Source organism: Rhyacophila brunnea, unplaced genomic scaffold (assembly GCF_057557595.1).
Source record: "Rhyacophila brunnea isolate RB1 unplaced genomic scaffold, BYU_Rbru_1.0 scaffold_193, whole genome shotgun sequence".
NCBI lineage: Eukaryota > Metazoa > Arthropoda > Insecta > Trichoptera > Rhyacophilidae > Rhyacophila > Rhyacophila brunnea.
Window position 1 is genome coordinate 265,258 of NW_028232852.1, and position 14,671 is coordinate 279,928.

General features: G+C 29.9%; 1 protein-coding gene across 1 annotated transcript in view; it reads left to right on the forward strand.

Moving 5' to 3' along the window:
* The window catches only part of LOC147072621 (tyrosine-protein phosphatase non-receptor type 13-like), a 175,217-nt gene extending 161,026 nt beyond the window's left edge, over nt 1-14,191 (forward strand). Inside the window, exons 11-14 of the mRNA XM_085946265.1 lie at nt 3,782-4,075; nt 5,292-5,440; nt 9,259-9,414; nt 10,214-14,191. Of these exons, the coding sequence (XP_085802391.1) occupies nt 3,782-4,075; nt 5,292-5,440; nt 9,259-9,414; nt 10,214-10,312 (698 nt within the window). The 3' untranslated portion in view covers nt 10,313-14,191. The remainder of the gene's footprint in view (nt 1-3,781; nt 4,076-5,291; nt 5,441-9,258; nt 9,415-10,213) is intronic.
* Nucleotides 14,192-14,671: the final 480 nt, after the last annotated feature.

Sequence of the window (14,671 nt, forward strand, 5' to 3'; positions counted from 1 at the left end):
AGTCTTTAATACCAGTAAAATGAATGACAACTTCTACGCCCAGGTATCATCTGCTAAAAACTAATCTTACCTAACCTCACACCTCACTTGTATGTTATATTCATAAGCAGTACAATAAATAAAACTATATCTTTCAAAGAATTTTTACACATAAGTAATAAAATGTAATGACATGAATCAGTTAAGTACATTAAATTTTCAGAGCAGTTTGTGAAATAGTTTCGGATTAAAAGATCTGAACTTGATCATTTTTGTGATCTTAAATTGAATATCATTATTTTGATTGTTAAGTAGGCAAAAAATTAAAAACAAATTACTTTGCGCGGATGGAAAAGAGAGATAAGTCTAAAATCATATCATATGATAAAATAAACATGAAATCATATCATAAAACTTATGAAAATGAGAAAAAAAACCTCTGGGAATTATCTATCAATTTTCTTATAAATTCTGAAATTAAGCAATAGTCTGCATATAAAAATGCCATTTACGTTAATCTGGAACATACTTCGGTGATCTTTATGGGGAAACTACAAAAAGTTTCAGGTAGAAGATTCAACATCTGTAGTTTTAAACAACTTTACATAGATACTCCTATTTCTGTGTGGAATTTAATAATTCTGAAATGTTGTTTTATGCCTCGTCCCTTTTCTCATTTACACATAAAATATGCGTTCGTTATTTTGGCATAACTTATTTATTTTAATATGACTTATCTCCCTTTTCCTTTCCTACACAGATTTATTATGTTTAATTTGTTTAATTACTTACAGACAAAATATTATTGTACCGTTAATTGTTTACTTAGTTTTACAGATTTTACCTGTGCGTGGTTGTAAAAGTTTCCATAAATCCTGTTGAATATTAGTTCAATGTGCATGTATCATTTTAAAAATATCATTTTAAGTTTGATCGCTGAATTAAGATCATTTTAATATAATAATTATTGTTTTTGAAATGTCTGCACTGTTGAATGTTTTGTTATGTTTTGCTTGATATTTATAATGAACATAATGGGCCAAGTCAATGATAATAGATTTACTTGAAGAAGTGTCTACTTAGTAGACTGTACCTATTTACTGATTTGGCCCAATGTCTTGCAGTTTTTTTACCGCTATACCCTTGCACTTTACCTGCACGGTCAATGTTAGAAAAATATACTTGCAAATCAGAGCTGAAACGAGTGTGTGGCATTTAGTAGGATTAGCTCTGAACACATTACAAATGTTTACTTTAAAGTGAGACTTGACTATGAGCACGATGCATAACCATCTGGATTAACAAATACCATACAGAGTTGCTAATTTAATATCGACTTAGGCGTGTGTTGTCCGTATTTTAAATGGTTTCCTTCTGGGACACTGCCTTTTTTTCGTAGATTTACTCGTATCCGGAAGCTTGTACGTATGCAGTTCGCCGTATCACACTTCACCGTGAAATGTTGTTTCGGAAATATATGGCCGTATATTAGTGACCGTCCAACCTCTTTGGGTCGTATAGTACTGACATAAAATTCATGTCCAAATAAAACACGGTTCTTGTTGGCTTACACTTTACAGGAAGTCAGCAGCGAACAAATTTTGAAAATAGCCAATATGCTGGATTATTTGTTAGGTTAGGTTTTCATTCTTGAATTCATGAATTTTGCCAAAATCAGCTATAAAAATTGAATCAATGTTCATATTGAATCTAATAAAATTGGAGACCGTATAGTATACAGCCATCTCTTTCCGATAAGAAAGCTCTCGGCGAACTGTGCCACAGTGAAATATTTTACATGTAATCAGATTTACTACCTGCTATTTGACATATTATTATGTATGGGTACTGTAAGACAGTGCAATCTGTTGCCGATATTGGCCCCTTAAAGATAGACACATATCTTAGGGACTTGAACTCCTAAGTATGGTATGCATAAATGAAAAAGATGGTATTTCATCTATCCTGTATTAAAATTTGCCTTAAATATAAATTTATATCTTCACTAAGTTATCAGTAATTAATTGTCTACATAAAATCTAGATGATTCTAGTAAATGCTAACACACCTTTTCCCACCTCTGCTACCATGCTAGTTTATTATTTATTTAATACAATGGAAATGCCCTGTCCCTTGTTCATAATATTACTTTTCAGGTTATTTGTATATATTTTGATTGTTTTCTTTTCATTTTTATGACAGTTTCAGTTCGATTCAGATACTTCTATGATTTTTGTATTATAATTTGTATCATTGATTTTTGAGGTAGTGTATATAGTTTTATAATTTTGAGTTTTCTGGGAATACAGAGTTTGGTTTCTTTAAGTTTTGTAAATATATAAAATCTTTTTGCTTTGATTTTCTATGTGATTCAGATATAATAGGATGAAATTAAAAATATATCATTGTTTCTTGATTTGTTTTATTGAAAAAAAATATACATTAATTAAATTAGAAGACCAATGTTGATTACATTAAATTTAATAGTATAGTAGGTATTCAAAAATTAATATATTTTTTTAATAAAATCACATTGGACCATGTTGTGCATTTAACTAGTGATATATAAAAAATGACTCGCGACCATTCTACTCGGCCAGTTATATTGCTATGGTTCAGCCACAACTGACCACACTTTATTTTGCAAACTACACGTGACCGACAAAATATGGCTTGTGATGTGCAACCAAAACATAATATGTTGTTCTACATGAGCAGTCAACCCGTGTCAAAAATGTGTATACCTATAGGTATAGTTGTTTTGTTAAATGAAATTTTTAAACAAAATCATTTAGGTTTTTATGCTATTGAGAATTCCATGGCATTTGATAAAACACTCATCTAAACAGGTCAATTCTATACCATTGATTTTGGCTGATGGCCAAAATATAGTCTTGTGGAAAATGAAAAATTTGGGCTCTCTTTGAGAGACATTACCCTGAACAATCTGTAGACTGTAGAAAAGACGTATATGTCATTATGAGACTCTGTCTTTTCTCATTCTGGAAATCAACATTTCATGATCACATAAAATATAGTAATACCATAAACCAGTAAGTAAGTAAATGCTATTGTTTTTAAATAAAAAATATAAAGCTATATTTTGGTACATGAGATTTCTCTGGTTATACAAATTTAATTTTATTGTTATCTTACATTGTATATTAAAATATATTCAGTAAACTTTCCGTTTAAGGACTTGTAATTTTTGAGAATTTGCAACATTTTGCTTTCTGTATTCTGATTTTCATGGGTTGGACTTAGGACTATGAATAACTGCATAATGTCGTCCAATAGTAATTCATATTATTTCCGTAACTTTAACCAGTTCTATGCCTTCAGCGAGTTTTCTCGCTCTATGAGACTGTGATCGATAGGCCGCACATACAAATTTCGCGAATTATCTCGTCTGACTTTAAACTCAAATTACTAGCCACTGTTGATTGATTTGTATAATCTGAAAAATTAAACACACAGTGACATCTGTTTGAATAATTATGAAATACTAAACCATAAATTATCGATATTACAGCGATTCTAGTAAGAGCTTCGCTCTACATTCAACGTGTCGTTAAAAATCTGCGGCCTGTCAGATACTGCCATAGTAGTATCGTGAGGCATAGAAAAGAATAGATAAACCCATCAAAAATAAAAATTAAAATCGAAATTTTTAATTTGCAGGCTAATTTTAAAACTAGTGTGGAACAATTCAACTTAATTTTTTGACATACACATACCTGTTTATCTTAAAGTCACATTAAAACAAAAACACTTATCTAATACGTAACTTATGACTTTACAGTAGCAGCCCACGGGTATGAGCTAAACAACCTGGATAATAATGTCTTGGACGCGCCAAATATATACCAGGATATATCTCAAAACGGCGGTTCTGCTTACCTGTCGGCCAATCAGAGCCTGCCCGTCAACTCGGAGATGTCTAATGAGCCCATCTCGATGCCCATAGAGCTGAACGCGACTCTCGACGCAGACAGTGCGAGGTTTAGTTACAAGAATCCGGCCTACCAGAGCGCTGTTATCCACCCTTCGAGTACTCCTCATTCAAACCATGTTATATTAGAAAATAGGGATGATGGTAAGATGCATATTCATGCATTTTCATAATATAGAAATTCCAATCCAAGAATCCTGGAAGCCTAGATTAAAAATGCTAGAATCCCTAGAATTATAGCTTAACAGCACCCATTAAATCGCCAGACCGCTGGCACTTCCTGACACTTCCCCCATAGGAAGTATAATAGCTAGCCAGCGGGGAACACCTGCGTGGGTACCATTTTTTATATTCTTGTACCACCTTTAAACTTAGTTTTTTAATAATTTTAATGATTTTTAGGGAATTCTTTTTTCTATAAAACATTTACTTTCCACCAAAAACTATAATTTTTCTAGAATAACCATATCTAGGTCAACATAATTATTGACAATTTGTTTTTTAGTCAACGGCTAACGACTTTTGCACCATAAAATTAAGCTGTAAAACTAAAATGTAAAGTTAAGAAAGTTGACATTAAACGGAAAGTAGTTCCATCTTACGTGTTCTCATGATTTATTCTGTAGTCATTATGTTTGTTTTAAGTTGCTACGAATAAAACATTGTCTCTTAATTTTTTATTTATTTATAAAAAATGCAATTATTGTTAAGTGTGCCATTTTTGCTTTTTTCTGAGTGGCTATGTTTTGTGGTATATTACATTTACTATCAATTAGAAGAAAAGAATCTTAACTCAGGTAGAGATCCGAAAATTTAGGCATGACATGGAAAAGAGACCCATAGATGGCGCGGCCCATTGACTGGCGCGGCAAGCACTATGCAGAGGGATGAGGGTTTAACTCTATGTTGACTGCGTAATTTTTATCTCTCAGTCTTACAGCCAGTCAGCTTAGTCTGATTAGCTCTAACCCTTTTGATCATACAGGTTTTCTATTTTGAAACTAAGCACCTTACACTATCGAGATTCGTTTCTAGTAATAAGTGTGGTTTATAGTTGTCAAATGTGATACCTACCTGAACTGAACTAATCCTTTGGCAAGTTAATCTGGTTATTTGGTCGAGCGAGTCATCTTATCTTGTTAATCTATTTTTGTGTACCGTTTGTAGTATTCCGTGTTATTATTGATTAAATCTCTGTGAACTCTGAATAAATACTAAACTTGAAGTGTTTCTATTTTATAAATAAAACATAATATAACTGGCGACAAATGTGGGCCCAGACTATTTCTATTATATAAATAAAACCATCCTATACTTTTTCTTTTAGAGAGATAAAGGTGATATTTTTTATTTGTAACAGGTATGACAAGATGGAAGTGCGTGACGCTATCACCAGAGAACGAGCGCAAATCGAAAATAGAGAAGAACCCTGTCAAAGAAGAACCGGAGAAGCCGAAAATTATCCACTACCCCGACGAGAAGAAAGAACCGGGCACGAGTGAACCAAGGGTTAATTTACCATCATAATAATTTTCACTAAATGTTTTCTATCATCACTGCACTGCAATTGCATTGTAAATATTAGTAAATTACTATAAATTCAGTGAAGAAGAACTTAGAAATCCAGTTAACTCTGACATAATAATAATAATAAATATTAAGTTACTGTTAATTTTAATTTAAAATTCAATTATTGTCCATATTCTATTCTCTGATAGGATTAATTAATAATAATATTTGAATATCATTTTATGTTCAAAAGTAAAATATTCTAGGTATCCATGTACATAATGTTATCTGATTAATTGTTTTCAAGAAATGTACAAGTCAAATTAGGAGCACTTGTTAATTTTTTGTGGATGACTTACTTCCTGCCCATTCCTTAATTAATTATTTATTTATAATAATTTGTTTTATGTTTATTTCTTTTATTATGTAAATACTCTCTTATAATTTAATTAAAAAATATTGTGTATTCAAATAAAAAAAAGTTGAGGTTTACACTGTGTATAATTTTAACAATCACTAGTGATAATCTTTATTTTGTAGAGCACCCTTCAAACACAATGTAGGTATTTTGAATTTTACTTTTCTTTTTTTATTCCGCTTTTATCATTCATTTTTTTAATAAATTACTTTAAAAATCATTCAACAGTTTCCATTATCAGATGAATATTAATTTTTTCAATTATTTTCAGTTCAAGCTTTGTTGTTTTATATTTTTTACTTCTCATTCCTGACAACCAAATTCCATTTTACTTATGCAATACAAACTCTCAATGGTAATCAAGATCTTTAAACATAAAAAAAATAATATTCATTTTAAAACTTGCACATTAAAACAATATTCATTTTAAAACTTGCACAATAAAACACATTTATAAATATTCTTTATTCTAATCTAAACTAAACTATTCAGAAATATAAAATGATCTTCCCATCTAATATCACCGTAACTAAGTTTCAGTGGCGAGGGATGGTGGTAGGCTGTTAGGATCTGACATAAATAGTGCACACTAAACTTTATCAGTCATACTTAATGTTTTCATTGAACAAAGAATACAAATACAATTGCAGATGAAAGAATACAATTGCAGATGGTGCTGGTTAGTTTTTTTTTAAATCAATTAAGCTCTGCCTAAACCAAACCGTAGTAGTTTAGGTATGCTATGTGCAATCCGGCAAAAATAGTGCTCACTTTTTCGGCCATACTCGTTTTTTTTCATTGAATTACGAATACATATTACAGTTGATGTTAGATAGTTTTTTTTTAATTCATTAAGCACTGCCTAAACTAAACCTTAATATATAAATAACTATTTCTTTTATTCAACGAATAATTCACAAGATTTAAGAATGTACCATTCTGATTATTGAACATACATAATTATGAAAAATACTTTCTGAGAAAATGTATTACCTATAACCAATAGAAAAAATCCTTTTTGAAAAAAGTAAGCCACCGAGAACCGAACCCTGCATCTTTTGGGTTTACGCCCCGTCCGTTGCATTTACCTCTATGCTACAAGGCGACGTCCTAATTGCGACAAATTTTAACTATTGGCCTTTTTAATACCTACTCATCAGCATTCTTCTAAATCAAGCTACTTTGGCAATCGGTTTTTGTTTTATTAAATCAAAGTAGATACCTATTACTTCAAATTACTAACCGACGTCGTGGATTTCTCCAATATTTTTTATGATGTAACTTACTTGAACTTGCTAATAAATTATAATTAACTATTTCTTTTATTCAACGAATAATTAACAAGATTTAAGAATGTACCATTCTGATTATTGAACATACATAATTTTGATAAACACTTTCTGAGAAAACATATTATAACCAATAGAAAAAATCATTAGCAAGTTACATCATAAAAAATATTGGAGAAATACACGACGTCGGTAACACTATCTGGAATGCGTAGTCTTTTTTTAAATAAAAACAAATGTGTATCACTGACAAAATTTACTTTGCACTATTTATGTTGGATCTTAACATCCTACCTCTACCGTTCGCCACTGCTAAGTCTACATCATGGTTGTGGTATTTTTTTTTGGTTTTAGGTATATATCAGCACTGTGTATTTACCATTAATTTTTTTGGAATTGACTTAATTTACCAAACTTTTTCAAGTCGCAACTACTTGTATAAAACAATAGGTACCTAGATAACCAGTGAGTCCCTTTGTACATTAACATAAAATGCCATTTTTAATAGGTTTAAAAAAAACACAATAATAATCATGACATAAAATTATACATGACCTAAATTTTCAATCATATTACCTTTCATATTACTGTTTTTTTGTATGGATTATTACATTGGATTACATTGTTGTTCACTATACTATTGTGTGTTTGTTTACTGTCCAATATTACACTTTATCTTTTCCACCGGTAGCTGATTGTTTTTATTGTCTATGTATGGGTGACTGCTTGTTATTATGCTGAAACTTTTTGCTCCCACTTTCAGCCTAATTTCAGTGAAAAAGGTTATTTGAATACACATACAGATACACACGTTAATTTGACACAAAATTAATTAAATGCGTAAGTAAATTTACACACCATGTTATTCAAGTATAGAGACACCTTTTAAAAATAAATTTCCATCATAATTAATTGTCATAATACATCTGTGGTGAGGGATGGTGGTACGCTATTAAGATCTAACATAAAAAGTGCACACTTAACTTTGTCAGTCGTTGTCAAATTGCAGATGGTGCTGGTTAGTTATTAAAAATCAATTTAACCCTGCCCTACCAAACCGTAAAAGTTAAGGTATGCTATATGCAATCCGACAACATAGTGCACACTTTTTCAGTCATACTTATTTGTTTTCGTTGAATTATATTATTACAGATGGTGTTGGTTATTTTTTTTAAATTCATTAAGCTCTGCCTATATAAAACCATAATAGATACTATCTATTATGACTTGGTTTACACAGAGTTTCATTGAATTTAATAATTAACCAACTCTGTTTGCAATTTTTAGTCTCAGTTCAATGAAAACAAATACGTATGACTGACAAGCTTTAGTGTGCACTATTTTTGTCAGATTCTAAAAGCTTACCTCAACCCTTTACCAGTGTAATACATTAATTTTATATGTAAAGAAGTACAATGAATGCCCCTGAATACATACCAAATTTCATATAAAAACATAGAAGTTCCCATATAAGATTGTTCAAAACTTATATGGGAACTTTTGGACAATCTCTTATGGTAGTGATCTTATGGGTCGATGACATTGAGCTACTTTACAAGCTGCTTGTTGGCGAATTTAAAAGCGGGCGTGTCAGCTAGTGCGATTGTGACACACAAAACTTTCCACTCGCTCAGAAGCCACAAGCTAGCGACTATTTTGACAGGATGTAGTTCATTTTTTACTGGGCGGTCGCCACTATCGCTCTACTGTGCAGTTGTTTACAATCTGTTTTTTAGCTTGTTCGATGATGACACTGGGCGAGTTTACAGGCTGATTGTAAATTCGCCAACATGCAACTTGTAAAGTAGCTCAATGTCATCGTGGCTCGAGACTTCTTTTTTCTTTTGCATAAGTACTGAACCGTCTGTTTAATGTTCAAATAAGACATGTTTTTAAATATGGAATAAGTTATTACTGATTATTTGAACACACATCATTATTTGAATATCTGAATTATCATGATATTGTCTATGCATTCTGATAATGTTAAATCTCTCTCAATAACCAACAAAAAATAATACCTTTTACACAATAACAAAATGCTTTATATACTTAATTAATATGGTTTTGATTATAATTCTTAAATAATAATTGTTTGTCGCTTTCGATAGATACTTACCGTTGAACTAAATAGAGGATGGAACAGCAGACTTGGCTTTAGCGTGCAGTGTCACCCGGATTCTGGCCAAAGCTTCATATCCGCCATTTACGGAGACAGCGTTGCTGCCAAAGATGGAAGACTGAGACAAGGCGATATTATCTTACAGGTTTAAACATTTTACACACTGACTCTAAAAAGCCGGAATTTATAAATAGGTACTGAGGATAGTAAATCTATGACACACAATATCTCACTTACTGACACCGACCATTTTTGTGTGATACGCACTAAAGTTTAACACAATTAAATCAGGATATATGACTGGCGTTGGAGTGTGCTGAATTTCAAAATTTCAATTTAGTGTCATGTGGAAATTCTGCAACTTTTTTAACACGTAGAAACCATTTTTCGAACCATGGATGAGTGCGATGAACTTGCATTTTATTCTAAATGTCATGTTGTGAACGTCCTGAATTAATAATTTGTTATGTACTGAACGTGTCCTTTTTTAAATAAATAAATAAGGTTTCCAGACGGTAAAGTTTGAAATAAGGAACATTTTGGTATAACTAACTCAATATGTCATTTTTTAGAATTAGCGTCTTCTGCCAGAACAGTGACGATATATTATAATACTATTTATACAGCTACATATTTATTTTTTGATTCACTTCGAAATTAGATCAACGTTTCATAAATTATTACAAAGTTTTACTTATCTATGACATTTATCAGTGAGACTTGGCATAGTAAAGACAACGGACATCAAACTAAATCAATTATTTTCACACATTTGATTACAACTGAAATTGTAAAATTACAAAAACATGGCTTAAAACTCTATGCTTATACTCATAAAACAGTGGGTAATAACTTTAAATTTTGTATGTATACTAACTAACAACTATTAGGTTTATTTTGTTCTTAATTAAATAAATCCATTCTTGGCTCTTTTTATTTTCCAGGTGAACGATGAAAACATAACCTCAATGACAACTCCCCAAGTGATAGACTTACTTCGCATCTTAAGAGGATCAATCTGCATTACGATTCTGAGACAGTAGCGAAAAATAAAACGCCCGTAAAGCTGTGATCTCATCTTCGGTTATTTTGCAGCAAATATTTTGGAAGTTAACGAAAACTTGCTGTTAAAATAACATCAGATATAATATTTCTACTAACCATACCAAATGTGGACGAACAAAATAAATATTAATTAAATACGGTGTACCTACTCTTTTCAAAATGTAGCTATCGGACACTGAGATATAATATGCAGTGTTTAGTGGTTTATAAGTACATTTATAATACACAATATGCAATCCTTAGAAAATTTGTGATATATAATAAATATATGTATTGTCTATTTTATAGTCATTACTAGTTATTTTAATTATTGATTCAGACATTAGTAATAAAATATTACACTGTGTAAACTTTTATTTATATAATAATATATTGTATGCCTTGCTGTTGACCTCAATATCAAATATTATATATATTTCATATTTTAATTCCGTAATAACGTCAGTAGGCTACTCAGATTTAAGTATTACATATATATATATTTCTAATTCATCTCTTATAACAACAGATCTAGCAAAATATTTTTACTTTGAGATAAATGTTTTACAGTATACTCTCAAAAATTAACTCATGTACCCACGGGAGGCACTTCTAAAAGAGGAGGTCAACTGATGGTTCAACTTTCCAAATGGACTTTAATTTACTCAATCTAAGACAAACAATTTACACATGTTATTAAATACAAAACGTGTGTAACAGGCAGTTTTTCATCCACTTCGACATATTTATCTAATTTAACACAATTTTATTAAAAATTACACATGAATTTTAAAAAACATTTTACTTATTATACAACAATGATTAATCATAGATTGCACAGTGAGATTAAGATTATATCGATAATATTTTAATGTTACTGCACGACGATAAAAAAGGAAAAGGGAGATAAGTCTAAAATAACTATTTTCAGGAGAACTAAACAAAGATTGATTTTTAGACAACGTTGTATAGGAATTTCTGTTTCTTTGTGAAATTTAGTAGTTCAGAAGTATTAATTCGACTCGTGCTTTTTCTCATTTATGCATATATATACATTCAGCATTTTTAAGACTTATTGCCCTTTTCCTTTCACAGGCAAATATATTGATTGAAAAAACTTTGAGTGAAACTCAAGCGACAAGAAATGGGGATGTAATTCATCAATAAAATTTGTTAATTTTATAAATACAAATTTACCTTTTAAACCATACTTTGCAATACGTTTTCTGTCTTTAAAAAATATTTTGGTGCTTTATAATAATATATGACGTCTTGATTAATCTCACTGTGTACTAATTAATTATTATCAAAGAGTTTGTTATACTTTTAAGTAGATTCATTAAATAAATTTTACATGTAATAGGCAATGCTTACTTAATTTACTTCATTGTTATTAATTGGTTGAAAGCCATTATAAACACAAATAAATATAAATTTGATATGTAGTATGTACTAAGTTAATTCCCAAGTTTTATTTAATAACAAACCAAACTTGTTTCCTATAAATAGACATTCTCAACTATTCAAAACTTACTTTGTTGTTGAAATAAGTTCCTACTAACAGTAACCATATTACATACATAATTATTAATATTTAGAATTGGAAAAGTTACTTAACAGAAAATAAATAATACTTGTAACAAATTAAATTGAGTCTTAAAATGACTCTACATACCTATATATTAAAATAATTAATAATGATTAGTCATAAATAATGAATTTTGCCATCCTTTGTTATGCAATTTGTGAAACTTTTCATTTGTTACATCTTTGTGAGAAAAGAAAAGGGAGATATGTCTAAAATCGTTACTCTTCACGAGAACCAAAAGTGGTGTGTGTAAGTACGTAATTTTCTATACTTATTTGTGAAAATTGGCATTGATCTGTCATCTTTATGCAATATGCCAAATTAACAGCATTTCTGACTTATCTCTCTTTTACTTTCATTATTATAACGTAAAACATTATTACCTGCTGATTAATTTAATTTTACTAATAATTCTGAATACCTTAATAGGCACTTTCTAAATTTCAATATACAATATTTAAAAAAAAAAATCATGTATGTACATACATCCTAGCTGTATACTTGAACAATTCGATTACCTCCCTAATGCTTTTGTACATCAATTGACATTTTTACGAATTTGATTGTATCTTGTAATTGTGTTTGAAGTTTTGTCATTTCTTTAATATATTAAAGCAATTAGCATGATGGCGTTAAATTTAAAACATTCTAAAAGGATTGTAGGTTAAAATTCTCACTGCGCGGAGCGTAATAGGTGTTATAGACATCTAGTGATGAAAGTAAGAGATATGCCCTTAAATAATTTTCTGAAAAATTACCTTTGACATGACATAACAAGACTAAATAATAATACAAAGACGTTTTGTCTGTGTTATTACGTGATAGTACTGTGGCGGTACCTGGTAGGCCGTCAATTTTTTTCCCTGCACTAATGACACATGACATCAATTATTAAAACTCTTATTTCACCCGTAATTACATGGTGTTGTCTTTCAACAACAAACTGTATTATTCTTTCTATTTGTTGGTGTGAATCAAATTTATTTAAAAAGTTTACATAGTATGCTGACCAAATAGTTACAGTGCTTATTCACAGGTGTCACTGTTAATTTAAACATTAAATTTGATTAATCAGACAGTAGTTAGGTTAATCAAATGATTGCCATTATGTATTTAAGGGTTAAATCCCAGTATGCTGATCATTTTCGTAATCTCACATCATCAGTTTTTCAAATTGTTGTTAAATACACGTTGATTAATAAAAATACTTACCTACTTTTAATTGTAATTATGTAGGTAGTAAATCTTATTTAATTACATGTCTTGTAATTGGGTCACAAAATCTTGCTAGCATCTATTACAGTCCGTTTCCTTTTAACTCCTTTGAAGGTTTAACCATAAATGTACCATTTTCTAAGTAACGTTCAATAGTTCATGCGGATAACAAGAAGGAAGCCAAGCAACAAAAACTGAAACCTATAACAAAGGCTACCTATGTAAACAGTATTGGCTATAGCGACAATAGATATTGTACTTATTGCGGATGGGAATAAATTATATCTGCTTACCTTACTCTTATTGTGGTAGCACGTTATATTGTTGATGAATATTTTTTTAATTTATTGATCTGTCACTTGGTCTATAAAAGCAAAACAAAAGGTAGTCAAATTAACAATAAATTCTTTAAGTCTATGAGAGATATTGTTGCCAGAATGAAAATTGGTCTACTGACAATTTATTTACAATACCTCTTTATTAATACTGTTTAAAAACTTGTTAGTCCTCTGTTGTGAACTTAAATAGTTATTATTGAGGTTAGGTTTTTGACCGACTTGGTTTTACAAGTTGGTGCATTTGTTGTATTATATTAGAAGGCTTCAAAACTATTTTGTGTTGTACCCAATGTAATATTAAATTAGATAATAAAATTTTATTTAAAAACCGTGTCTTGCTTCTTTTTTACGAAGGCTAGATTAAACCTTCAAATGTATAAATATTACTGAATTTGTTATTTCATTTCCACGTAAAACCGGTTTACGGTATAATATTTAGTGGAACTCAATGGATGAATGGAATTGATATGTAGCAGGTATTGAAATATAATCCAGAAAACTGTGTTCCTTGCAGTTTATCTGTGATAAATAATTGTAAATATGTATAGATTAGTTTTAATCAAATTATGATACAAAATATTTATGATAATCTAGATTAAAATACTTCATACATTCTTACAACGCAGTACTTATAAAAAAGTGACATGTAAATATTTTATGACACCTAACTGAACGCATTTACTTATACTATTTTCATTGTAAGAGTTATTTTCAAATCATTCAAAAAAAATGTAATTAACACAAAATATATATAAATTCTAATTCATCACGAATATAATTTATTTATCTACTTTTTAACACTAATATAACTACAATTTAATTACGTGTAAAACATTCAGAATATACTAATATCGTAAAAGTTATATGATTGGCGGCCTTAACTGTATAAAATAGCAAAGCACACATTTTTAGACAGAATTTCTATTAAATAAAACTGCATCAGATTTTTAAACAATAAAAAGCTAGTAATAAACTGTGGCTATTTTAAAATTTATTATTATAAAAATAGTACGTTTTTTTAATGATTTATAGAGTAGAATAAAACGCTTGCATGGATCAATGCAAATTATTTACTGCACTTGCGAATATTTCTCAGCGTCATTGTGACGTTCGTATTACCTTATGGACAAGTGCTGCCATGCGAATTTCGTAAGTTTTATAACGATGGCAAAAATTAATAGAAATGTATCATAATTATCATATTTTTAAATACCATT